At 41.4% G+C, this 26,382-nt stretch overlaps 3 protein-coding genes across 3 annotated transcripts; 1 reads left to right on the top strand and 2 right to left on the bottom strand.

The window, feature by feature from the left end:
* Positions 1-2,476: 2,476 nt before the first annotated feature.
* Positions 2,477-4,468, bottom strand: LOC139345084 (uncharacterized). Its single transcript, XM_070983552.1, has 4 exons — positions 3,989-4,468; positions 3,432-3,637; positions 3,018-3,132; positions 2,477-2,676 (listed from the first exon to the last, which is right to left on the bottom strand). The coding sequence occupies exons 1-4, from the start codon at positions 4,448-4,450 to the stop codon at positions 2,515-2,517; spliced, it is 945 nt and encodes a 314-aa protein (XP_070839653.1). The 5' UTR covers positions 4,451-4,468; the 3' UTR covers positions 2,477-2,514.
* A 453-nt stretch (positions 4,469-4,921) lies between these two features.
* On the top strand, positions 4,922-12,303 carry pgap2 (post-GPI attachment to proteins 2). The gene is made up of 6 exons (XM_070982545.1): positions 4,922-5,353; positions 6,182-6,350; positions 6,782-7,031; positions 7,465-7,571; positions 9,900-10,008; positions 10,085-12,303. The coding sequence occupies exons 2-6, from the start codon at positions 6,183-6,185 to the stop codon at positions 10,213-10,215; spliced, it is 765 nt and encodes a 254-aa protein (XP_070838646.1). The 5' UTR covers positions 4,922-5,353; position 6,182; the 3' UTR covers positions 10,216-12,303.
* Positions 12,304-15,178: 2,875 nt separating this feature from the next.
* On the bottom strand, positions 15,179-25,402 carry rhogb (ras homolog family member Gb). The gene is made up of 5 exons (XM_070982546.1): positions 25,283-25,402; positions 18,086-18,190; positions 17,459-17,609; positions 17,107-17,277; positions 15,179-16,818 (listed from the first exon to the last, which is right to left on the bottom strand). Exons 3-5 carry the CDS (start codon positions 17,585-17,587, stop codon positions 16,543-16,545), a joined length of 576 nt encoding a protein of 191 aa, XP_070838647.1. The 5' UTR covers positions 17,588-17,609; positions 18,086-18,190; positions 25,283-25,402; the 3' UTR covers positions 15,179-16,542.
* Positions 25,403-26,382: the final 980 nt, after the last annotated feature.

Below are 26,382 nucleotides of genomic sequence, written 5' to 3'. Positions count from 1 at the left end.
GTTTCAGGTGCTGAACTTTGACACTGACCGACTGAGAGAGAACCTCAGGTTCTGTAGTCGAGCAAAGCCTGCAATTATACCTCCTTGGGAATTTGATGACTTCCCACAAGCTGAGGAGGTTTTTAAAGGATTGTGGCCTGACTATCCCTCGACACTGAAGAGAGCTTAACAGCTAAATGATGATCTGGCATGGATGCAACAAAAAGATAATTCTTTGAAAATGTATGAAATAAACTACAAAGGGCTGGCTGGTGACGCTTTCTAAGTGAATTGGTCACAAGCCTGAATGCGGTGTCTGCATCTAATCTGCCACACAGTTGTCAGAGGTCCAGTTGCATTGTAGGTAACGTTTTGTTTTGTTTTATTTTCTTGATGAGGATCACCTGAACATATCAGGCATCTGTTCACCTGTTCAGCTGCTCTCCCACTCATTTTTCTTTTGTATCCATGTAAGAGTCTCCTGCATAAGCCAGTAAAAGCAATCTCCGTGTACTGGTGGTACTGCATTTGTGTAACTCGTTACACAACACAAATTCATTTCGGAGTATTGTTGATTGTTTGTCCTCAAACCATCATTGGTTTGTCTTCAGTCACTCACACAAACTGATGAAAGCTCAGAAGACAACAGTGGTGGAGAGTAAAGTTTGAGGTGCTTGTACCGTGTTTCCATTTTATGCTGCTTCTTGATAGATAAATGAGCCGAATCCCGATGAATGAATGAATGAATACACTCCAGATGCCTCTATTGTCTTAAATGAACGTATTTTATTACTGATACCTGAAAACAGACTTCACACATCAAACCAGCATCACAGGAAGGGTGAGGCAGGTCCCGGGGTCATTTTATACCACAGATGATTAACAGTGACTCAGCAACTCAGCTTCACTGACTGATCGTTGATCATGATTGTTATGCTTCTATGTTTTAACTGTAACTCTCAGTTCTAAACTGACAACTGTTTAATGTACCATTTTTTCCCTCAATAAACATATTAAAAAATCATATAGCCTATGAATTCCATGCGTTGTAGTCTAACAGTGGTCATGTTCTAAGGAACATTAGCAAATGGTAAAGATTCTTGACAGAGGTCATAGGTCACAGGTACACATTAGGTCAAACATCCCAGTCTGGAAATGCTCTACATTTGTTTTTGTTTGTTTGTTTTTGTTGTTGTTTTCTGCTAAGTAGAATACATTCATTCATTTTCAAAATATTAATTCTACCAATTATAGAAACTGGTCGTGACATCCACCCATCAATCAACTCATTCATTTCAATACAGGACCTTTTAGATTAGATTAGATTAGATTAGATTAGATTAGATTAGATTAGATTAGATTAGATTAGATTCTGCTTGCTGCACGGTGGCGCAGCAGGTAGTGCGCGTGCCTCACAGCACGAAGGTTGCCGGTTCGATCCCCGGGTCAGGCGGGGCCTTTCTGTGTGAAGTTTGCATGTTCTTCCCGTGCATGCGTGGGTTCTCTCCGGGTACTCCGGCTTCCTCCCACAGACCAAAAACATGCTCATTAGGTTAATTGATGACTCTAAATTGTCCGTAGGTGTGAGTGTGAATGGTTGTTGTCCTTGAATGTGGCCCTGCAATCGGCTGGCGACCGGTTCAGGGTGTACCCCGCCTCTCGCCCATTGTAGCTGGGATAGGCTCCAGCCCCCCGCAACCCCGAAAGGGATATGCGGTATAGATAATGGATGGATGGATAGATTCTGCTTTATTGTTATCCTCAGAGTGCAGCACAGAGACAAGGAAATGCAGTTTAGCATTGTGAGCGTGGTCGTTTTTGCAGAAAGAGGTCAGGAGATGTTCTGTCTTCAGTTAAGGATATTTATTAACACACTGATAAAATAGAGAACAGAGAGTACATGGATCTCAGTCTTTTGGGAAATCGCAGTTTGCAAGCAGTTAGCTGCAACCACCCGCCAGAATGAGAATGCCTGACTTACGGTTATACAGAGTTTCAAAAAGAAATGTGCAGCTATCTGATTGGTCAAAACAGGTGGTTATCGTCATGGTTTAGAGTTTAGTATTCCCTCATTGGTCCACAGGCTGGTCCCAGCTTCTTGGCACACGACCCATCCAATCCATAGGAGACAGCGCCCTGAAAGAAAAGATAGCTAGACCCCCCCCATATGTAAATTATGTGTTACCTGATACGAGATATGTTAAGTTTCGTTTTCCGTGTTTTCTGAGGTTACTAAAGGTCATTTTGCCCGTGTGGCTATGTGTGTGCAGCTTATAGTTACTGGAGGGCATGTTGATTGTCTTACCATGTGTATGTAGCTTCTAAAGAGATGAGAGTAAATATGTAACTCTAACAGCTTCTAACCAGAAGTGTAAATAGTCATAATATCAAAAATAGGAAAAAAAAACCTTCTACTTGTAATAGAGTATTTATACGGTGTGGTATCAGGGGTTTTAGTGAAGGAGATTATCTAATAAAACTGTGAGCACACCAGGACAATGCCCCTGCATTTGCATAATAAGCTTAATTTAGCAGTTAAGCTCTCTCCAGTGGCGAGGGATAGTCAGGCCACAATTCTTTGACAACCTTTTCAGCTTCTTCGAAGCTATCAAATTCCCATGGACGTATGATTGCAGGCTGTGCTCGACTACAGAACCTGAGGTTCTCTCTCAGTCGGTCAGCATCAAACTGCAGCACCTGAAACAGAAGAAGATGACAGGCAGAATAAGTGAAGGGTCTTTGAATAAAAGATGTTTCCATTCTCTGAAAAACACAACGTCAACAAAACAGAGAACGTGTCAGGGTGGACCTGTTGTGGCAGGAAGGTTCAGACAGGATGGGCTTAAAGAGAAAAGGAGCTGAAATGAAAACAAACTGGCTGGTGAAATGAATCCAAGTCTGAGCATCTGATCCGTCATGAATGCCTGAATCTGCAGATCTGTCTGGAACAACCTGACTCGTCTATCACGAGACATGGACAGAAAAACCGAGTGGATGCGACCGTCTGTAAAGAGTGAGAAGAAGAGCAGTGAAGTTACCTGTTTGTCCACGTGCAGGGCGATGGCGACATTATCCCAAACATAAAACTGAGGGAAGGACGTCACCTTCTCCGCTTCCATCAGCTTCTCATCATGTCTCACGACCAAAGTATATCTGACAGACAAACAAAGACAAACAAAAGATTTTAACTCTTTCACTCATTTCAGCTGTGACTATTTCTACTTGTAACATTGTAACAACACCATTGAATAACAAGGCATGACTTGTTTCACATGTTTAGATTGTTCTGACAAGAAACAGGATTCCCATAAACCCTAGGTGTTTGCAGGTGTCTGTGGTTAGTTCACGTCTGTAATAACAGTGTGATGTCTGAATGCTGCAGAAGTTTACAGGAAGTGTGACCTGGTCTGTTTACATTTTCCTCAGAGAGTTTTGCTGTTTCTAGCTCTTACGTGTGTGTCTCACACATGGCCTCTGACTTCCAGGTGAAGCAGCCATCTTTGTAAGTACAGACAGAGTTTGGGTCATCAGGTAGGAGAGGATGGCCTGAGAACTGCTCCTGATTGTCTGGGCTGTGGACCAGCACAGCATACACCACTTCCTGTTTGTATAGGATGGTCTTGAGCACCCGCATGACGGGTTGAGCGCCGGAGCAAAACTGTAGACAATAAAAAAGGTTTTTAACGGAAGACTCACATCTCACTGCGTATAGAAAATGAATTCATCGAAGTCCCTAAAAATGCACTGAAAACCTCTCAAGTCATTTTTGCAGTATGTTAAAAGAGACAAGAGCTGTTTTTTGACAGTTAACTGTGTTTAAAGCAATAATGATAGTAGTAATAATAATAATTCATTCATGATGTATTCATACTGAAATATGTATCAATCAGCGTGTAAGCCCGGACTTATCAAGAGTATGAATAAAAATAACTATCACATCTCCCCTCTCATTTTTGATTTATTTTAAGATTGTTCAAACAAGCTCTGAGCAGAGCCTGAGCCTTTGTACCTGGTCGCTGTAGGCCTTCAGCATCTCTTCCAGGGAGAAGGTGAAGCAGTACGAGCCCAGTCTGGAGGTCTCGCTGAAGGCTTGGGAGGTGGCAAACTTCCCCAGGAAGCTCCGTTGTGACTGGACCTGCTCCTCTGTCCGGTCTGGGTAGGTCGTCTCCAGGAGCCTCTTCTCAGCTGACTTTATCTCATCAGGCCCCACAACCAAACTCCACCACAGCAGACCGTCTGTGCCTGGGTTCCTGAAGCCATTATCACGCTTGATGCCACGTAATCCAGCTTGCTTTGTGTCGTGTTTCAGATGAGACACATGGAACTCTGGTCGGGGATATGCAGGGATGTTGCCTTTGAAAAGGTATTGGTTTTCCAAACCCTGTGCTTTCTCTTGCAAATCATTCAGCTTCAAGTGCAGATCTTCAAAACCATGTTCGTGAAATCCTCTCCTGTTGGTCTGTCTCCTCATGGTCAGATGAGAAATGGTTTAAAAGTAATGAATCAATAAACTGCAAGACTAGATTTGTCACTCTCCTTCGATTATGAAAGAAATGATCTCTGAAATCAACAGGAAGTACATATAAACCACACCCAGGAGGTGTGATATCATCCTGTGTTTCCATCCAGTAAAACTGGCCAAATGGAATCTTAGTGGAACCTCCTTAAACGGACCAAAAAGTTGCTCTGAGGAATGTTATTTGTTCATGTTGCATACATTTGCTGGGGGGTGGTGTCTCTCCCAAACGGACACATCCATATCTTGTCTTTTTCCAAGATGCAGTATAACAGGACATGTTGCTCTCACTGCCAGGGTGAGCTATGTAAATTGTTTTCACTGTGACGCTACTCCAATCCAGTAGGTGGCTGTAATGCACCACATATGGATGTCAACCGCCACAAAAAGTTCGAATAAGAACAATAATAATAATAAGAAGAAGATAAGATACGTGTTCGTTAGAGAAGGTTGGAGACTTTTATTCTGAAGGTTGTCGTAGCCGGAAGTCTTTCGTCTTGTTGCTCAAGGGATGCCGGTGAAACGGAGCAGTGTACGCCGTACGCCCGCCCCGGTAGAAAATAACTGAACTAACAGACAAAAAAGGAAATATATGAAGCCAGTGAAGTGAAGAAGAAGAAGCTGCTGAGAAGTCGTGCATTTGACTTAAAAGGTTTTTAAGGATTTACACCCACATTTCACCCAAGAACCGCCTGAAGTTCATAGCTAACGTTAGCTAACTATGTTAAGTTACCTGAATAGCTACTGAAGCTAACCTGGAGCTAAAAGGATAAGCTGTTTTGGCTTAACACAAACTAAAGGAGGCTAAATGGCCGTGAAGCGGAGCACCTGGTCGAGCCAGCCTGGAGAGCTGTAAAGGTGAGTTTGTAACGTTATAATCCGATATATCTGCTACTGTTAAAAACTGTTAGCCAAAAACTGTAGAGAGTGACGACAGGTCCAGGGAAATACGCTAACGTCACTTGACAGCATCACCTGTAAAGGTAATCATACACGTGACCGCTGCTGGTTTACGGTGTAGATGAACGGGAGCTGCACACCAAACTCCATTGATGTTCCTTAAAATTGAAAAAGTTCTCGTAATACAGCAGAGGTTCATGCTGGTTTATAGATAACGCTTGAGTCTTTTGAACTGATCTTCTGTTCGGTATACATATAATCTATGTAGCAGTAAATAGATTACATTTATGACTGAACTCCAATACATGTATATGAATTCTTAAGACGGTTTTTAAACAGCTTATTGTCCCACTGAGAAATAGGACTTTAATGGATAACTGTCATTGTTAACATAGGTCTGCTGTACTCATGCAGTAAGATAACATTCACGTTGAAATTTCTTTGGCTGTTATGAGTTTATTACATACATAATGCTATCAGTAAGAAATGCTCACTCCATTACAGAGTTCGTCCACCAGAGATAAAGTAGATTTTCCAGCTGTAAAATGTTGCACTCAGTATGGATCTTGATTAAATTTCTTAAGAAAAAACAACTGTAAGGCATTTGTTTGTGTTACATGTGTATGACTGCAACTAACAATGATTTTCATTGATGACTTACCCTAAAGATTATTTTCTTGCTTAATCAATTATTCGTTTGGTCTGTAAAACATCAGAAATCTGACACAGAGATCATACGTGATCCTGTTTAAGAGTTTTCTCTGACTTCCTCTGTTGTGTTTTCAGGATGCTCCAGGGGCCGTACAGCAGCCTGGACCGGGACCGGCCCCTCATCCGGGTCCCTTTCACCAGCTTCATTGTGGGAACGGCTCTGCTTCCTGTGATTGGCTTCATCGCCTGCCTCTTCATTTCACTCATTTATCACTTTGAGGACTCAACATTCACACACTGTCATGTAAGTTGTCACATGGTACAAAAAACACTGATGGGAAAAGTGAACTATAAGCAAGTGTCCATTTGTCTATTTGTTTTTGACAATATGATGGAAATCTGACTTTTCTGTTAGATTCATGTATTAATGTGAGGAAGGTTATAGTCTCCTCATGGCTCCACACAGATCTGATGTTTATGTTTTATACCTGTAAAAACAGGTGAATGGAAACCTTATTCTATTACATGCTGTATAAAATGGTCATAAACAAGATGAACTGTTAAGTTGTGTTTGCACTAAATACAAATCTGATTTTAGAAGTGCCAAGAATGACTGTAAAGTCGATACAAAAACAAGAGTGAACAAAAATTTTACATATGGAGGTGAGGAGTTGAAACTCTTGTTAGAGAAGCAGAAATAAGCCTGTGTGTGTGTGTTTCTTATTGTTTAACCAGGTATCAAACTACCTGCCATCCATCAGCTCCGCCATCAGCCGCATGCCGGAGCGCTATATCTGGCGCTGCTGCATCGGCCTGCACTCAGCGCCGCGCTACCTGACTGCCATCGTCTACTTCAACTTCTACCGCAACCGCTTCTCTAAGAGGCTGCTGGAGCTGCTGCTTAGCGTGCTGGTCCTCCTCTGCGCCCTCGCCGAAAACACCGGCCTGCTGCTGCTCACATATGTGTCATCCACTGAAACCTACAGTGAGTACAATAAGCGTATATAACTCTTAATAAAGTTCTTGATATGTCAATCATGTTTTACATACTATATCATCAGTGTAGGAAGAAGAAGAAATAAGAGTTTATTATGAACGTATTAACTGTCAGAAAGCAGCGCTGAGGGAGGTATTCAAGTCCTTAAGTAAAAGTATTAATACCACACTGTAAAAATACTACAAGTAAAAGTCCTGCATGGAAAATGTTACTTATGTTTACTTATGTAATTTACTTTGTAACAAAACACATTTTAACAAACACTTCATATGTGTATAAAAATCTTAGTTTGTAAGGTAACTTCTAACTAAAGCCGACAGATAAATGTAGTGAAGTGAAAAGTACAATAGAAGGAGAAAGTGTCAGTGTTTAATATTAAACGAGTGTTAATAAAGTGTTAATGAGCTGTTTTTCTCTGCAGATATTCATAAAAACGGGTTCATCATGTTCATATCGAGCTCGCTGGTGCACATGCTCATTACGTGCTGGCTGTGGCAGGTGATCAGGAGACACTATGTTAGCACAGAGGTAAACAATGCTGTCCTCTCTCTGAGCTGTCCGTCTTCATCTCACTGTCTCTCTGTGGTGGACTCTGTAATTTGTATGATTGACCAGTGAATCATTATAAAAGATATATATATATGTAAAATGTGCAAAAATAATACAAGTACCTATCACAGATGATCAGTGCACCTTTATCAGCCATCACATCAACCATCAGTGTTAAATTTTCAGCAGCAGGGGGCACTGCACAGCCACCACCAACACATAGCAGGTTTCTATTCATCCAGATTTATTCAGACAGGCGTGACTCTAGTGGTCTTTGAGGACTTTAAATGGGTGCTTGAGGACATTCTAGAGGTCCCTAATAATTTTAGGGGTTCTCTTAGGGGGACAGTAAGTGGTCCTTTGGGAGGATTTAAAGCTTGAAGGGGAATTAGAAGTGGTTCAGGAGGATCATGTGAAACTTAGGTCGCTTTCACACCAGAGCTGTTTGGTCCGCTTTAAACGGACCAGAGTTTGTTTCCTTGGATAGTCCGCTTCGTTTGGGCAGGTGTGAAAGCTCATCCGAACTCTGGTGCAGACCAAACAAGCGAACTCTGGTCCGCCTGAAAACGTGGATCTCAATTCGCTTGCAAGTGAACCTTGGTTCGGTTTGTATGCAGTGTGGAGGCTCACCGGACCAAACACAGGACCAAATGTACGTAGTGATGCTATACACAGTGCATACGCATGCTAAAATACAACGTATCTCATCTGTATTTTTAATATATTTGATTCTGCTCTATTTACAGCTCATTAGTCCTTATGTGAATGTTTACTGTTGCTATTGCAACAAGTGACTGCTGACATTAGCAGTTGCTAGCTAGCTTAGCTCAATTGTCTGAACAACAATAACCCATAAATTCACAATTTGGCATATTTAAACAAAATCAAATCACAACTACTAACAGTCACAGTCCTTAAATTCTGAGCTCATATGTTGTCACTTGTTAGATCGTCAAAGTTGGAAAAATAACAGAATCAATCCCTGACAGGCTACGATATATATATCCTCTCCTACTTTGTCCAATCGACGAGCACCCCTTTAAACCACGTGATGCTGCTCAGAAAGTTTGGTGTGCTTTAGAAATCACAGCGTGAAAGCAGAACCGAAACAAGTGATAAATGCAACAATGTTGCTACTTTCAGCTCCCCAGTCGAACCAAGTCTGCTTGGACAGGTGTGCAAACCACCTTAGGGTTCTAGAAGTTCTTGAGAAGGCTTTTAGTTGACTTTGAAAAGGTTCTTGGGCCCTTGAAGACATTCAGGGAGTGCTTGAGGACATTCTTAGGGTTCCAGATGCTCCAGGGGTGCTTGATGGTGTTTTGAGCATCTTTATATAAGCTGAGTGGTCCTGGAGGAGGATTTCAGGATCTTTGATTTGAGGTTCTCTTGGTTCTTGTGATGGTTCAAGGAATGCCTTGAAGATGTTCAGTAGTGCTTGAGGAGGTTCTTTAGGTTCTTGAGGAGGATCATATGGGTCTTGAGGTTTTGGTGCCCTTTTGAGGTTCAAGTGGACCTAGAGGTACTTGAAATGTTTCTTATTGCCCAAGGGGTCATTAAGGAGGATATAAGGATCCTTGAGAATGTTCTGATTATTTCTGAGGTGGTTCTAGGAGCGCTTATTGAGGTTTTTAGGGATCTTTGAGGAGATTTGTGATACTTGACCAAAGAGTTCTTGAGGAAGTGTTGAGGGGCTTGAGGAGGTCTCTTGTGGTTTTTGGTTTTTGAAGAGGTTGTAGAGGTTGAATTGATATTTTAGTAGGTGCTGGTGGTCTTTGAATAGTATCAATGGTACTTGAAGAGGATCAAGGAGTGCTAGAGGAAGATCATGAGGTTAAACTGCAGTTTGGGCACTCCTAGTTGAACAGGAAATTGATGAATAAGTTCCAAATTTAACTTCTGTCTTAACTTTATTTTGGTGCTTCCCTGTTTCGGTATCAGCAGAGCAAATGTGTCACTCGGACATGACGGCAGCAGCTTAACCACAGCTCTCATGGTCGCTCACATCATGTGACTGCTGAGCTTCCAGGAAATCTTCGCCAGCTGTTTCAAAGAGAACTGCGTCTTCTTATTAATATTTTATATGTTCAGGGTTCCCACACATTAAGGGAGAGTGAAAATAATTGTTCGTTGCAGCTCTAAAATGAAAACATATAAAGAGTGATTATAAAAAAAATTACACAAGAACGTACAGTAAAAACCTGATTGCCATTGTGAAGAAACCAGTTTCTGGCCATCTGCATTTCTTTCATCTGTGTAAGTTTTCTATAAATCGAACACATTTAAATTCTCTCTCTGTGTCTGTTTCAGGAAATTACATCATATCGGTGGAAGGTGCGTCTCTTCCTGTTTAACGTCAGCTGTTGTCTGGCTGCTGCTTACTTCTTCAGACGCCACAACAAGTTCTGTGAAGAAGGAGGTGAGTGTCAGAGTAAAGCTCTGTATTTACAGGATGATTATCCTCATTATTCACTTCCTGTTTCTCCACCCTCCAGTCTACACCTTCTTCGCCTTCTTTGAATACATGGTGGTCTTCTCCAACATAGCCTTCCACTTGACGGCCTTCTGGGACTTTAGGAGCAAAGAGGTGATCGTGGCCACGGTGCCTGAAGACAAACGATACTGAGCAGGAGCCTCACCTGTTTGACTCTGTAAAAAAAAAGAAAAGGCAAAAAGAAACCCACCAATGGGAGACCAGGAAACTCAAACTTCATACATGAACACATGAAGGCGTCACGCAGCCTCATGAACATTATCTGAGAACAAATACTGATGCCTTTTGTTGGCACTACAGGTGAGATCAAACTTTTTATCATTCCAACACCACCTGTGATCTTAGAACTGCTTATGAAGCAGCTTCATGATGTTTGGACCGACAGCCTCGTCACGTTCTGCAGCAGCAGAGTTTCATTCGTTTTTGTTTTTTAAAACAAATTTTCTGCAGTGACGTGACAATTTTCCCTCATACCTGCCGAGTACAAGTTTGTCTACAAGAAACTTTTTAAAAATGAAAGGAAATACCTCTCAAAAGCACAAGAGCAGTATTGTTTACTGTTATCTGACCACAGCAACCGTGTGAAAGTCATGAAATGATCAGAATCAAGTTTATTGGTTGATTCTCAAGTAGGTTTTCACATACAAGGAATTTGTGTTGTTGTGGTGGTGCATAACAATAAAAATAGCAAGAGAAAAGAAAAATTCTGCAAATTAAGAATCTTATAAAAATGGAAATTTACAATTAAAATGTGTAATATATATCTGTTTCAAAATGAAGAGACCTACGCAGTGTTTAAAGTAAGGAGGATGGAGTTTTCAAATGTTCAGAGTATGAAGAATATGAAATATCTTCAAGCTGGTCGGCAAACCAGCTTAGTCACATTTTATGCGAGAAGCCAGTCCTTCTCTCCTGGTATCTATCATCACGTCACCCAACTCTAGACCAAAGAATAAGAAATAAGGACCAACAACCAACCAAGCTCTGGTGCCAACTTTGATTCAGTCTGTAAAATGTACAGAGGATAGATGCCAACTCTATTTTAGCATCAGCTCTGTAACTTATTTATTTTACATATTATTCATTTTACAGCAGGAATCAGCACCATATACCACAGCATTTAAAGCCAAAGCTAATTTGTGGTGCTTGTCCCGAGATGGGCCTTAAAATCACACATAACATCAATAAAATGCCAAACTCTGTCCAAAGGTAATGGACTGCACCTCCCAGCCTCTCTAAACCTCACTAAGTAACATTTCATATCTCACTTTGAGTAAAAATATGTGTATTATACTTTATACTACTTGGTTGGGAGCCAGGCTAGCTGTTTCCTCCCATTTCCAGTCTTTATGCTAAGCTAACGCTCAGCTGGCTGTACAGACTGAGTGGAATCAACTTGAATATCTAGAAAGAGAGGAAGAGGATTTCACTAGATGTTTAAATTATATGAGCCTTAACTGTAAATCTTTTGTCATTATTTAAGATTTGGGGTTTGGAGATGAAACTAAATCAAAACTGTGGTTCAATTGCTTCAACAGCAGCTGATCTGTTTCACTTCCTCCTCACGTTTTTATTTTTTCTCTCCAGGCAACGAAATCTGAAACCTGTCTAGCTTCAGTGATCATCTCAGAGCCTCAGCTCTCATAAATGCTGCTCATCCTCCCGTTTAAACGGTCAGAGATGAGCAGCAGCATCATGAAGCTGTGTCATAGACAGACGAGGTTATTTACTCTGTCAGCCTCTTACTCATCAGCGCTAAACTGAACTCACATGTTCGCTGCTCATTGCTGACTTCCTGACAGGACAGCTTTTTTTTTTAACAGCTGTGTTTGTTTATGCAGACTTTTTCTCCACATTTACCGCGCTTAATGTTTCACATACATGTATTTATGTAGAGTCCCCCCATTCCTCTAGATGTTTACAAAGAAATATCACAGTGTTATCCTACGTTTGAGCTTCTCTTAGTATAAGCAGTCGACAGTGTTTGAGTGAAGAAAGCTACTGAATGTTCAGCTGCTCTTCAAGGGAGAGAGCAGCTAGCCGTGGTAATGCTAACACCAGGTGAGCAGTCACGACGAAGAAAGAGCGAGTCTACCCAGAGTTTGGATGTGATAACTGTAACCACGGTGATTATACCCTCAGGAAGTTTAGAGGACAAAAATTTAAAATGCAGCACAAAAGTAGGACTAAAATGTCTTTAGTTTTTGTTGACCAAAACTCCTGTCATCAAGAGACTAAAACAATCAAAATCAGCAGTGGTGGAAGAAGTACTCATATTTTACTTTGTTGAATGAAGTAATACTGCACCGTGGAAACATAAGTAAAATTCCTGCGTTTGAATGTAGTAGTAGTCATTGTACAGAATGACCTGTTTCAGAATAACGTAAATTACTGAATAATAATTATTGATGTGTAGTTTATCACTTTAATGTTCCAGGTTATAAAGATGTTCTTCATTTACTAATCCTGCTGCTTTATGCTCACCAACTAATCAACAGAGTCTTAGTTTATCGTAAAATAATAATAATACTAAAACATAATTTATCTGTTTATTGTAGTTTGTATCATTAATCTGATCCTGCAAAGTAACTCAAGTTGACTGATAATATAATTGTGTAAAAAGTACAATATTTGTCTCTGAACTGTAGTGAACGAATCAAGTAACATAAATTGAAAAGTAGAATTAAAACTGTACTGAAGTGCATTACTTAGTTTCTTTCCACCACAGAGAATCAGGTGCCAATAAAATGAACACTGCAGGAGACCAACTACTTTCTTTTGTACTCTAATTTAATTTCATGTGGCAAGCTGAAGAAAATGACTGTTAACACTTCCTGTATGCCTTTCATAATAAATGCATTTGGATGTCAAAGTCTTTGTTGTGAAACAACCACAGGACATGTTGGATTTTTCAGCGCTTGTACAGTTTGTCCTGAGGGTGGCGCTGGAGGGATATTCATGTTAACAAAATCAAAAGGGTTCATATTGTATGGTGGCCTTTTTGTAACACCTCAGACTTTTTTCTCAGTCTCTTTTATCAGACTTTGTGGTAACGTTCAACTCAAAGCACACTGACATGCTGACCTTAGCATGTTACCATCCCCATGGTTCGGATATTAACATGCTAACAGCTGCCATGCTAACATTCTAATGGTTAGCAAGTAGTGTTTGGTATGTTAGCATGTGTGCAGTTAACATGCTAGCATTCTGCCACCATGTCCTGATCCAGAGTCAGTGAATATAAACATACAGAATGTATAAAAGTTGAACTGTGCTGGTGACACCTGGCTGCAGTGCAGGTGTTCGTATGTTTGATACTGTTTCAGCACTTGATAATAAAAAACCCAAACTGCATTTTCTTTTCCTCCTTCCTGTCTGTCCGGTCCCTCCTCTGTTGCTCTTCATGAGTTTTCTTCCATTTTTTTCCCCCGTTTCTTTACAGATTTAAGGCTGTAAGGACAGAGGGCATCATATGCTGTACAGAGTGTAAAGCCCCCAAAGGCAAATTTGTTATTTGTTGTATTGGGCTATAAGAATTTACTCAACAGAACAGTGAGCTGCAGATGTTGCTGTGCTCACCGCTGCAAAGCGAGGCATAAACGCTTTGCCAGACGAATTCTGCTCAGTACCACCCTGCAAGTTTTGTTCTGCTCTCTTAAATTCAGAAACGAGCATTGCAGACATGAGAAAAATCATCAGATTTATGATAAAGACAATTAAACGTCATACTTTATAAACATTTCTTGTTTTGTGTAAAAAAAAAAAAAAAATGTAACTAGTAATTAAAGCTAAAGTCAGGTAAATGTTGGAAGTAACAAGTACAATATTTCCCTCTGAGATGTAGTTGGGTAGAAGTACAAAGTAGCATTAGATGGAAATACTCAAGCAAAGTATCTCACATTTGTACTGAAGTACTGTACTTAAATGTAAATGTTTCACAGTGTATACGTGTAAAGACAGAGCTCGGCTGTGGACCGATGGTGTTTTAACAAAGACAGAAAGACAGAGTGACTCGGAAAAGTCTCGGCAGGAGACGAGGGACAGGAAGAGGAAGTGGCTCCTGCCTCTGAGGAGACGCTCCGGAGGCAAAGACGACATCCTGAAACACTTACTTCACAAAGTCAAACTGCGCCAGCTTCTTTAAGTTTCAGGCCAATCAGAGTGAAGTTCATCTGCTCTGGTTCTGGTCTTCAGTCCAGTTTAGAGGTAAAAATCTTGTAGATTTTACTGACTACATTTATCTGACAGGAGTGACAACTTTAAAATTCAGTCTTTACACTGAGCATAAAATCATTTAAATAATCATCATGGCCGCTAACTGACCACCTCCTCCACCCATCTGATTAGTCCATCAACAGACAATGAGCAACTGTTTTGATAGTTGATTTACGGTAAATGTCGTTTTCTAGGCAAAAATACTAAATGTTCATTGGCTGCAGCTTCAGTTTTGGTTCCAAATGTGAATTTATAATCTGAATGTCTTTGGGGTTTTCGACCGTTGGACTGACAAGACGCTGTTTTTTGTCTTCATATGAAACGAGGTCTGCGGGTGGTAAGACTAGGGCCTTCATGAATACATCCCCGGCTGTGTTTATGATTTGATTATTCTGTTATCTGACACCCGTAGGGTCCTTTCATCGTTTGAGGAAGTTGTTTGTCTGCAGGTCATTTATTAAACTCACTTCCGCCGCACAGTACAGAGACATTACAACATCCTGTATCTACATCCACAACTAATGGATTTTGATTAAGTGTGGTTCAGACATTTATGTTTCTCTCAGCATGATCCTCTGACTTTTCAACTATCATTTAATTTGTCAAATACTTTTCTTTTATGACCAAATACCTGTAAAACTTACGACATACCCAGCAGCCTGAGCTGTACTTTGTGTTTAGTGCTAATTAGCAAATGTTAGCACGCTAACATGCTAAAAACAGATAGTAGACAATGGTAAAGACAATAAACACTACATCTGCTAAATATCAATATGCTAGCATAATTATTGTGAGCATGTTAGCATGTTGACATTAGCATTTAGCTCAAAGTGCAGTTGCTTATTGAGGAAAAGAAAGTTAAAACAAAGCAGGCAGACATAATGAATGAAACATGTTTAAAATGTATTATCACATTTAAATAAAATACAGTAAATTAATAAAAACAATTGAAAAAATAATCACATTTTATAAATTCATTAGTAATTTTAGTAAATGGTGACAAACTGGAGCTGACTGGACTGTTGTGCTAATAGAGTTTCCTCCGTAATGTTTTTAGCCATGCTAGCAGCATGGAGGCCACTGTTCTGTTAATATTCAGGGTTTCTTCTACTTGCGTCTAACAAAGATTTCCATTCTCATACAACACATTCTTCCTTCACTGTCTTCTTCATCGTCTTTGGCTGATGCATATTTCTCTGTGTTTTACCACCAAACATCCAAAATCTGACAGGGTGTCATTAAAGGATCAAAAAACACGAGTGGTTTTCTTCTTTTACTTTTTCCCCCTTGGTGAAATGCAAAACAGACTTTAACAGATTTTTTTAGAGCCTGGAGATGCAATTAAAAGTAAATTCATATTTATTCATGAAAATGTCCAATCATACCTTTAATGATGTTCATGCAACTCTTTTTTCTCAAAGGGAAATCTTCAGAGAACAGCTGAGAGGATATTTTTCCTAAAAATGCACCTAAATGTACCTGATTTTAATGTTTAACGAGCATCAGGTGGAGGATGTGATCCGATCACATGAAAGCAAAAGGTTTCCACCCAGCAGTGACGAGATCCCGACTGATAGTCGACAGTGAAGATCATCCATTATAATGTATTGAAATTCTCAGTATCAATAACCGTTTATTTAACTTCCCATTTTCTATTTACATCAGTGCTTGACTCCACCAGAGCTGCTGCTTCCTGTCTGACTCGCCCGTCCTCTCAGACCATCTTCACACTGAGGCAAAAAACAGATCTTTCATCCAACATTTGTGTTTCTGCTGTCATGAAAACTGCACCGGTATAAAATAGTCATTGTACAGAGAGGAGATTTTCAACATCTGACACTGTGGGCCCCCAAAATATTTGCCAACCTGAACTGAGACAAAAAAACAAAACAAAAAAAAACAACACCTGAAGCCCAAACTGCATTCAAATTACCTTTCAGGAGGAGAGGGGAGGGGGGCTGTTTCTTAACAACTTATCCTTCACGTTGTTGAATTATTGTTAGTTAATCAAATGATCTATGGGACATCATTACCCCCAGGCCCGCAAAACAATCCCACATGATCAATCAGCCCACTCTCCCCCCTCAATAATTCAAACGTGGAGCCCAAAACTACCTTTTCTAATTAATAATGATAAAATTCTAACCAAACATAAAAAACACATTTCCAAGCAGTCCCTCAGGCAGTGAAGCTGCAGCATCAGCCCGACTCAAAGCGTCCGGGTGTGGCATTTGAGGCTCACTCCTACAGCAGGACGCAGGGCCTCTTGCTGACGGTGGGCTGCGGGTTGAGGAAGGCCCTCACGGACTCAGCGAACACGTCCTTTATGCCGTCCTGGTTGAGGGCCGAACACTCCAGGTAGCGGACGGCGTGGATCTGGCGGGCGAGGGCGGCGCCCTGCTGGTGGGTGACCGGTGTCTGGTTCTGCTCCTTGAGCTTCCTCTGAGTCTCGCCATCGTTCCGGAGGTCGCTCTTTGTGCCGACCAGGAGGATGGGAACGCCGGGACAATGGTGCGACACCTGATGATCATCAAGTGAGTAAGTAAAGAACTGTGAACTAGAGACTACTTTGTCTTTAAAGCAAAAGTGACTTCTTCGTCTTTGTCTAATAAGGTCTTTATGGTTATTACACAGGCTGCTATTCTACTCTCATGTCTGATGAATATGAAGCTACAGCCAGCAGCTGGTTAGCGTAGCCTAGCTAAAGATCCCACTACCACCACCACTGTTTAAAAGCAGGTAAAAGACCCATTTAAACCTTGTTTAAATTAATTTCTGCTATTTCAATATTTAAGTATGACCTCTGACCTCTGGGTGCCACTTGTGTTTGACATTCTCGTAGGAGGCGGGGCTCGAGATGGAGAAGCATATGATGAAGACGTTGGTCTGCGGGTAAGACAGCGTCCTCAGCCGGTCATACTCCTCCTGACCCGCCGTGTCCCACAGGTTCAGACTGATGGTCCTGCCGTCGACCGTCACCTGAATGCACCACGCACACACACACCTGGTCAGGATATTTCTATCTGTGTTGTGTAACTACAGTAAAAAAAACTTGCTGAATGTTTCAAAACAACAAACTGAATTTCAGAAACAGCCACTTCTCTACCAAATTATCTATGAATATTAATGAAAATAGCCTCACACACACACACACACACACCTGGCTGCTGTAGTTGTCGAACACAGTGGGGATGTACTCTTTGGGAAAAGCTCCGGTGGTGTAGGAGATGAGAAGGCAAGTCTTCCCCACAGCACCGTCACCCACAACTACACACTTCACACTCTGCATGATGACCTGACCTTTCAGCAACCTGCAACACGCACATGCACATACACACATTACTGCTGTTAGGTGAGTCCAGTCTGAGTACCAGATTTAAGAGTTTTAGGGTTTATCAGAAACCAAAATGCTGCACAAAGGTCTGTGATGCTCGAGCTCTGGAAAGATATCAGAGGGGCAGTTATTTTATCTTTCATCACGATGATCATGGGGTAAACAGCAGAAATATAGCATTCTGAGATGATAATGAAGCCCCCGAACCTCCCAGCACTGTTCATTAGGTGGTGAGTGTTTGTGAGATTTGTTTATTAGCATAATCAACGCCCCTAAAATTGTTACATAAAGCTTCCTTTATATCACCCGTGCGTGCCACAGGAACAAAGCTGTTTGTACGACTGGTTCCTGCATGAGTCCTGACGTTCCTCTCAGAATATTTACAGTTAAAATTAAGACAAAGGAACAAATTAAACTGTCATCTGGACTGTAAAGTTACCTGTGTGAGTTTACCTTCAGAGAGTCTGATGGGTGCACTCGTCCTGCTCCGGCTGTCAGACACACTTCAGTTTCCTTCAGTTAACACAGTTTGTTCAGAAACACGTGATGTCCCATCGTCTGACAAGAGAGAGAGCAGGGGAGGGAGACGGGGGGGGGGAGTTCGTCCTCTGTCAGTATTTGTGTTTATGGAAATGATCGCTGCTGAAGGAAACGGTCTCCAAACAAAACAGAGATGTTATCCTGCACACACACACATTCAAATGCACACACATATTTGAATGCCACACAGTCAAAATTTTATTTACATTTATGCGACAAAGACTGTTTGTTAGATTTTCAATATCTCGTCTTTTTCTTTCCTCAGTCTGTCTACACAGCAACAGTAGTATCATTAGTACTTAGTAATAGTAGTAGTAGTTGCCACAACATGATGTTTGAAGCTGTAGTTTGGGTGTTTCTGCTATTTTGTCCACCCCCTTCACTTCCGAGAAGTGGACAGAACATCTTTGTGGTGTTGCTGTGAAGTCATTAAAACTCCAGTCCTGATCAAGACCAGATTCGTCAAGTTCAAGTCCAAGTCACTAAGGTCATGTTCAACTCCCTGAGGTGATCTTCGAGTCACCAAGTCATCGAGCTGGTGTGACCAAGGCCATGTCACACTCTCCCATGGTGTGTCCGAGTCATCCAGATCTGAACAAAAACCAGGAGTCAGCAGTCATACAGGTGTAGTCCAGGTCACCAAAGTTACATCTGAGTCCTCCAGGACGTGTCTAAGCCAGGGTCATGTCCGAAGCACCAGTGAAGTGTCATGACTTGCGTCCGACTTGGACATGACCAGGATGACTTGGATACGACCTTGATGAATCAAGTCCAAAGATAATGCCCAGGAGTCACCCAGGCCAAAGACCACTCGTGTAGTTCATATCTCAAGTCAACAAGATCATGTCCAAGTCATGCTTGAGTTCCTGATGGCATGTCCATGTCACCCAAATCTTGTTCAAGTCACAAAGATTATCATGCAGGTCATGACCAAGTCAACGAGGCTGTGTCCAAATCACAAAAGCTTGTTATCCACATCACATCAGCCTGGACATGTCAAAGTCACTAAGGTAGTTTCTGATTTACCCACGTCAAGTCCGAGTCACCCATCGAAGGAATCACCAAAAAAGATTACGTCCAAATTGTATATGCTGTCATGAGAGACCCAGGTTATGGTGAAGTCACCAAGTCATGTTTGAATTTCTGAGGTAAAGTCCAAGTCACCTAGATTATTCTATCTGTCTTACTATAAGTCGCTGATGCTCTGTCTCGGCCACAAAGATCATGTCCATGTCAGCATCAGCAGCTCATACTCTAATCTCTGAGGTCATGTTCGAGTCACACAGGTCAGGTCTGAGCTGCAGATGATATATTTCACCTTTGAAAACCAGCGAAGAAGAAATAGAACAGTCAAAGAAACTCAAGGTCAGAATGAGACAGTAGCAGAGTTTAGATACACAGTACAGTGTTTCTCAATATGCCTGCTTCACTTTTTCAGAGGTTTCATAGCCTCAGCTTGAGTTTCAGTGTTTGTTTGATGGGCAGACGTGCTGCAAGAACTTGAAGCAGAAAGAAAATTAAGGACATAAAGTGAACACGATCAGATGAACATAATTCTGCTGGATTGTGTGCTGAACAATAACATACTAACTCTGTGGTGTCTCTCTCCAGATGTCTGGATAGAGAAAGTGGCTCAACCCAGACTCTGGGGACGCTGACCACACCCTCCTCTCTCTCCCTCTTTCTTTGGGTGGAGGTCGGCTGATCTCACTCCTGCTGGAAGCTTTAACCTGTGATCTCACAGTTTTTCATTTTCTCCTTTCTTTCGTACTGTGAGACGAACTGTGACCTCTGACCTTTGCAGTGGAGGAAGAACTATTCAGATGATTTATTATTGGCGGAAATCTTTAAAAACACCTCACAAATATATAATTTTCTGTTTAAAAAAAAATCAGCAATTTCCTAAAACAGCTGCCCACTACAGTTTTTATCAAGGAGGAGGAAATAGCTTGTTTCTTGGGGACTATTTTCAGCGGTGGATTGATACACATTTGGTGCTCGAGTGAGTATTTGTGGCAGCAGGACGGTGTATGTGGGACTGAGTCAAAATAAACGGCATTGTTTGTTCATGGTAATGAAGGAACATGTCACCCAGTCCAACAGTGTGGATCACTGACGACTTCTTAATTGTATTGGTGCAACAACGGAGCTATATTTGCATAGAGGAAGAACATATATCAGCCTTTGAGTTGAGAACAATGAACATTACATGAAAACTTAGAAACACTTCTGACTGACACCTGATGTCAGAGTAAATGGGTGATTTAAAACATTCCTGCCACAGGTCATGTTAATACAGTGACAACCTGCAGAGCTGCTGCTGAAGAAGAATGAAAGAAACGTTTAAAGTGTTGTAACGATGTCATTTTGTAACTCACATCTAGTTGGAAAAAAGGAAGCATTCGGTAGAAAAATGTCACTGTGGCTTCATGTTGAAATTAAACAGCAACCTGAGTGATGGAAAGAGCAGGAACTCAGAGCCGTGATGTGTGGCTTCAAACGGCCATCCTGCACCCGCATGCAGTCCAGTTACACTGACTGAAAGTAGTTTGATGTTATTCAATACAAGTGTTTGGCTTCAGTTCCTCAAATGTCCACTAGGTGCTGCTGTGATGAAACTGTGACTGTGCTGAAGTGAATGGGAAAACCCGCAACTTCATGAGGACATCATGCAACCAGCAGGTCACTTCTGTAGGTTGGTCACCAAAATTACGTGTACAACCGCTTTTCGGTGTCAAACAAATAGAACAGCAAATAGCAATAGCTAAAATAGCTAATCAGTCACGTCTCCTGCTTATCGTTCTGCCTTGAACATCAAATTAAGATTAGAAGATAAATACAAGCTGCAAACTACTTTCTGCACCATCTGACCAAACCAGACTCAACTGATGCTGCATTCTGCATCTTGAAAGGGTTTTTTCAGCTAAACTGTTCAGTGAAAACAGATCTGAGGGGGAACAGTGTGCTGACAGAGTCAGACAGTGACAGGAAGAAAGAAGAAAACATGTCGAGAAAAAAAAAAGAGGAAGAAGAATCGAGATCAGTAACCTGCAGCAGGCGAAAAAGACTGAAACAAACAGTGATTGTGTGAAAGCAGCCTTCCTCTAAGTGTGTGTGTGTGTGTGTGTGTGTGTGTGTGTGTGTGTGTGTGTGTGTGTGTGTGTGTGTGTGTGTGTGTGTGTGTGTGAGGAAAGTGTGAATCTGAAACAAACGCATTTGCTGTTTCATTTAATACCAGTTAATCATTAGCATAATACATTGTATGTAAGTTAAAGTTCGTTAGAGGGGGAATTACCAAAAAGACACTGAAATCAACTGCGAATCCCGAGAGCGTCGCTGCAAGAAACATCCAATCAGAGAGCGTCAAATTGTCTTGCCGTACAGCTGATGGTGGGATGAGGTTCAGGGCTGAAGAACTCTGATATCACTGAGTCCTCGCCATAGTGAAGGCAGCTCAGACTGATGGGTCGTGTAGGCTTTAGAGTCTTTCAACTAACTAAACTTCATCAGGAGAGAAGATGAAGTTTTTCTTTTTCATAGCATAAAACTACTTTCTGGTTTAATAATGCAGGTTCTCTTTACGGGGACTGTGTCTGACATCACTCCCTGGTTCACTCATTCACAGCTTCATGTATGATAAACACTCAGTGCTAAATATCATTAATATTCTGCATCATCACTGACAGATGTGGGGTCAAACGGCCGTAATTTACACGTTAACACAACATACAAGAGTGCTGGATTAGCAGCAGTATAACGTGTGGGGAAGTTTCTGTCAATGAAATTCAACAATGCCTGCAGTTATTTCAAGTTAAAAGTCTTAATTCCCTCCCTTTGAGCTACAGCGACATTGGCACGTGTTGAGTTTCACTAAAGGTAACTTGACAGGAATAGAAAGAAAAAAAAAACGCTGAAAGCAGAAGCTACTAGAATTAATCAGTGAATGAGAACATTATTGCTGTTAGATCAGAAAACAGGGAGGCTTCTGACTAAAATATCTTCAAATATACTTATAGAACAGGGAAGTTAGAAATAATTTATCTGAGAGAAGCACTTTCTCACTATAGCTGAGGGAAATAAAAGTGTTGGCCACAAATGCTGAAATGTAATAATCAGCACCACTGAGGAGAGAGACAGACAGCCTGCTGTCTCCTTCATGGTTATACTGGACTTGTATTTCAGTGTTTCAGGAACTGACAAACAGCTTTGGTTTCGTCTTGTCAGCTGTGTTCTTTTTCTGTATTTTTATTTAATTTTGCTGGTTTAGGAGGAGTCTCCTGACCCACAGAGGAACCGAGTCATCCTGCAGCTGATGCTCTGATGGGAAAAGGAGTTTTCATGGCTGTGTGGCCTTTTTTTATCCTTCAGTAAATCAGAAAAAAAACCCCATATGACAGAGGAGACACCTGTTCTGCAAAATGAGGAGATTATGGTATTTTTAAAGACAAAAAAGGGTAATGCACATGTACGACTTTGAGCAGGTGGTGGAAAAAACAGGAAAAATATACAGAAACAAATACTAAGAAAGTGAATACTGGCTCTTTCTTTATAATTGTTAACAGAAACATTTGAAACAATTCAGATTGAACTCATTGAGTGTGAAACACAGGTGTACAAACTGGGAGAATATTGGACCAAACTGGGGCTAAAACACCAAGGAATTTTAGGTAAAACCAAGACAGAAACACCCGGGAATACTGGACCAAACCAGGCTGAAACACCAAGGGATATTGGGCTAAACTGAGACAGAAACACCAGAGAATACAGGACCAAACATGACGCCACAGTTCATGCTACATGCCTAACATTACAATGTTAAAAGGGGGCACAGGTCAGACACACCAACAGTTTATCCAGATGATCTAAACCACTTTGATTAGAGGTCAAACCTAACACCCAAAACTATAATATTCCATCACAGCGCAGGAAAACTGCACAATTACAAGAAGAACAATGGGTCAAAGTTGAAACAGGAAGCGTAAACAGTGATGGACAATTACAACAAACAGTTGGGTCATGATGTTCATCTTCCTGTTGTCTTCCAAGCGGTCATCTTGACCTGGAGGTTTGCTTCTGTCTCATCATCTCACTGCTCCTGTTTCCTTTGTGATCTTTCCAAATCTCACTTCACATACAATCCTTTTATGACTGACAAACTCCAGCTGACGGGGTCTGACGGAGGCAGAGTCCTCCACATGCACCTTATGAATGCAGCGTTTCCTAACCCCCCCGAAGAGGCCGAAGAGGAACTGGCCTGTGTTGAAACCGAAACAGGAAGGGCTTGTCCGCCACTCTGTTCATCCAGCAGCCACATGTGTGAAGGAAAAGTGTTTACTGAGACAGTCTGACCAGCAGTTCACACCAGAACACACAGAGAAAACTATACAAACTGCTGAAATGGGTGGAATTCTCCTTTAACAAGCTGAATTGTGTCATTAAAACACAACACAATGGAGATGTTTGTATCACAGAAATCCTGGTTTGCAGTTGACTGGCAGGTGTCTGTCGTAAGAGGCCTCCGCACACATAGCTCTGGTCCTAAGCGCCAATGAATATTAGACGAAACCAGGGCTAAAATGTAATAGTGTAATACTGAAATACCAGAATATAACAGCCCAAACTGAGGTTAAAACCAGGGTTAAAGCAATAACAACAAACAAAGAATGTTAGACTGAACCTGAGCTGAAACATCAGAGCTAATCTGACCATCCAACCAAACCACAACAAAAACAGGGACCTGAATACCAGAAAACACCGACCAAACCCAGACCAGACAATAATGGATATACAGTTCGTATTTACAGTTTGACAGCTGCATGATTCACCGCATCAGCGTTAACTTGCCGATCTCTGACATATCTCACCCTCTGACTTCCTGTTTCTCTGTGGGAAGCCTGAAACTGTCCAACTTGACAGTGATGTCTCTGATTCACATCTGAGCGCGTGCGACTGCTGACGCCCTGTGTGATGTCACCTCGTCCAGCGTGTCGAGGACGCGACAAGTCAATCCGGTTATTTTTTGTTGCCAACATGATCACACAGTACATTCCTATAAGGTTAATGTGGCTTTTATGGGTTGTTTTGACTGCGATCATCTCAGATCCTATAATATTGTATTTGCATCCCATATTTGTATACGAGAGATTCCTTTTAATTAATAATGAATATTTTTAATAATGTTGAGGTTTGGACTGTTGGTTGGACAAAACAAACATCGTGGAGGTGTCACTTTGGACTCCAGGTATTTTTGATAGCATTTCTCACTATTTTTACAAACCAATAAATGGAGAAAACAATCAGCAGATCAATCCACAGTGCAAATAATCATTAGCTGCAGTACCACACACAATAACTCAAAATGAGCTCCACCTCAACTAACTGCAACAGTAAAGTACTCCTTTTACATTAATGCAGGAGTCATAATAATCTAATGATATAATATATAATAGTACAACAGTCATCTGCTTTGAGTACTTTTATACTTTAAATACATTTTTCTGATTATAGTTACTTTTTATACATTTTCAATGCAGGGCTTGTAAAAGTATTTTTACATACGTACTTTTACTTAAGGAACATGTTCAAATCAGGACTTTTACTTGTAATGGAGTATTTTTATTTTTTTTTTACAGTATGGTACAAGTACTTTTACTGAAGTATAAGATCTGAATACTTCCTCCACCACTGAGTATTCCTATAGTAGCCTGTCACTGTTTCACTCTTTGTGATTCTACAGTATTTCTGTCACATTAAAGCTTTTTGTTTACATAGAAATGTATGTGAAAATTCAAAAGTGAGTGACACACACACCGATACACACACACACGCGCGCACCGACACTGGGAGTGGTCGCACTTCATCTCTCCTGCTGCAGCGTCAACAAACAAGCAAACATTCAGGTTATTGATCCGCTGGAGAACCGATCGATCAGCTGACGGGAATTAAAACCGAGATCAATAACGAGCTAAAAGTTTGGGCTGAGAGAGGAAACACGCACGCACTGCCACACACACAAACACAAACACACGCACACACAAACAAACACACACACACTCAGCTGATCGGTGTTGGTTTATCCCGGAGCTCCGGGAGGATGAAAAGCAGACTCACCGGTCATCAGTCCTCCACTCCGGGAACACAGCTCCGTTCAGTCCCGCTGTGTCTGTGGATGTGTGCGTGTGTGTGTGTCTGCGTGTGTGCGGGAGGGATAGCGGATCTCTATCACAGTGTGAGGCGGGCGGGCGGAGCTAATGAAGAGGAAGAAGTCCGATAGGAGAGAGAGAGGAAGTGGTGGAGCAAGTTTGAGGAAGTTTACTCTGTGTGTGTGTGTGTGTGTGTGTGTGTGTGTGTGTGTGTGTGTGTGTGTGTGCGTGTGTGTGTGTGCGTGTAACACCGGGCTTTTTTGATTGTTCTGTCCAGAATTGAGAAACACGTGTTTCTAACGTCTGGTCCAGGGTGTACCCCGCCTCCCGCCCGTTGACAGCTGAGATAGGCTCCAGCCCCCCCGCGACCCCGAAAGGGAAAAGCGGCATATGAGATGGATGGGTGGATGTTTCTAAAGTAATTTAAGGAACCAATCATCTGCTTGAGATCTGCACGTAAGGCGACGCGAAGCTCCGCCCACCACCAGGTTGATTGACAGGTGTGTTCTTATTGAAGCATTTATTTTACAGTTATTTTCCAAATAGATGGACATTTTCTGAAAGCTTCCTCTAGTTTTCCAACACTTGTGATTTTTTTTTTGGCTGTTTGCATTCATTTGACTTTCCAAAAAGAAATGTCAACAGTTCTTTCTTACAGAGGTTTTGGTCCGGTTGCCTGTTACAGCAGACATACATAAGTAGTTAAGTTAGATTGCAAAGTCCACACTAAACATAAACTGAAACTAGTTGGCCTGACGCTAAAGCTGTGTTGAATTTTGATTGCACCACATAGTGAGGTTTATTGTAACCACTCTACACTGTACAATGCAAAGTGACCAAAATATTGTAGAAAATGACTGTGCAACTGAATGCACCGTTTATTACCGTGTTATCTCTCATTCTCAATCGTGGTTGACCACTTTTCTACAAAATAGCAAACAGGCTAACGGCTAAAAATAGCTAACGCTTATCAACAACAAAAAATGTTCGTAAACCAGGACAAAGCATTATGATTAGGTGATAACTTTGCAACCTTAATCTACAGTAACTGCAAAATAAGCACAGTGG

Source organism: Chaetodon trifascialis, chromosome 16 (assembly GCF_039877785.1).
Source record: "Chaetodon trifascialis isolate fChaTrf1 chromosome 16, fChaTrf1.hap1, whole genome shotgun sequence".
Lineage (NCBI taxonomy): Eukaryota > Metazoa > Chordata > Actinopteri > Chaetodontiformes > Chaetodontidae > Chaetodon > Chaetodon trifascialis.
This window is presented reverse-complemented; position numbering and strand designations above follow the sequence as displayed.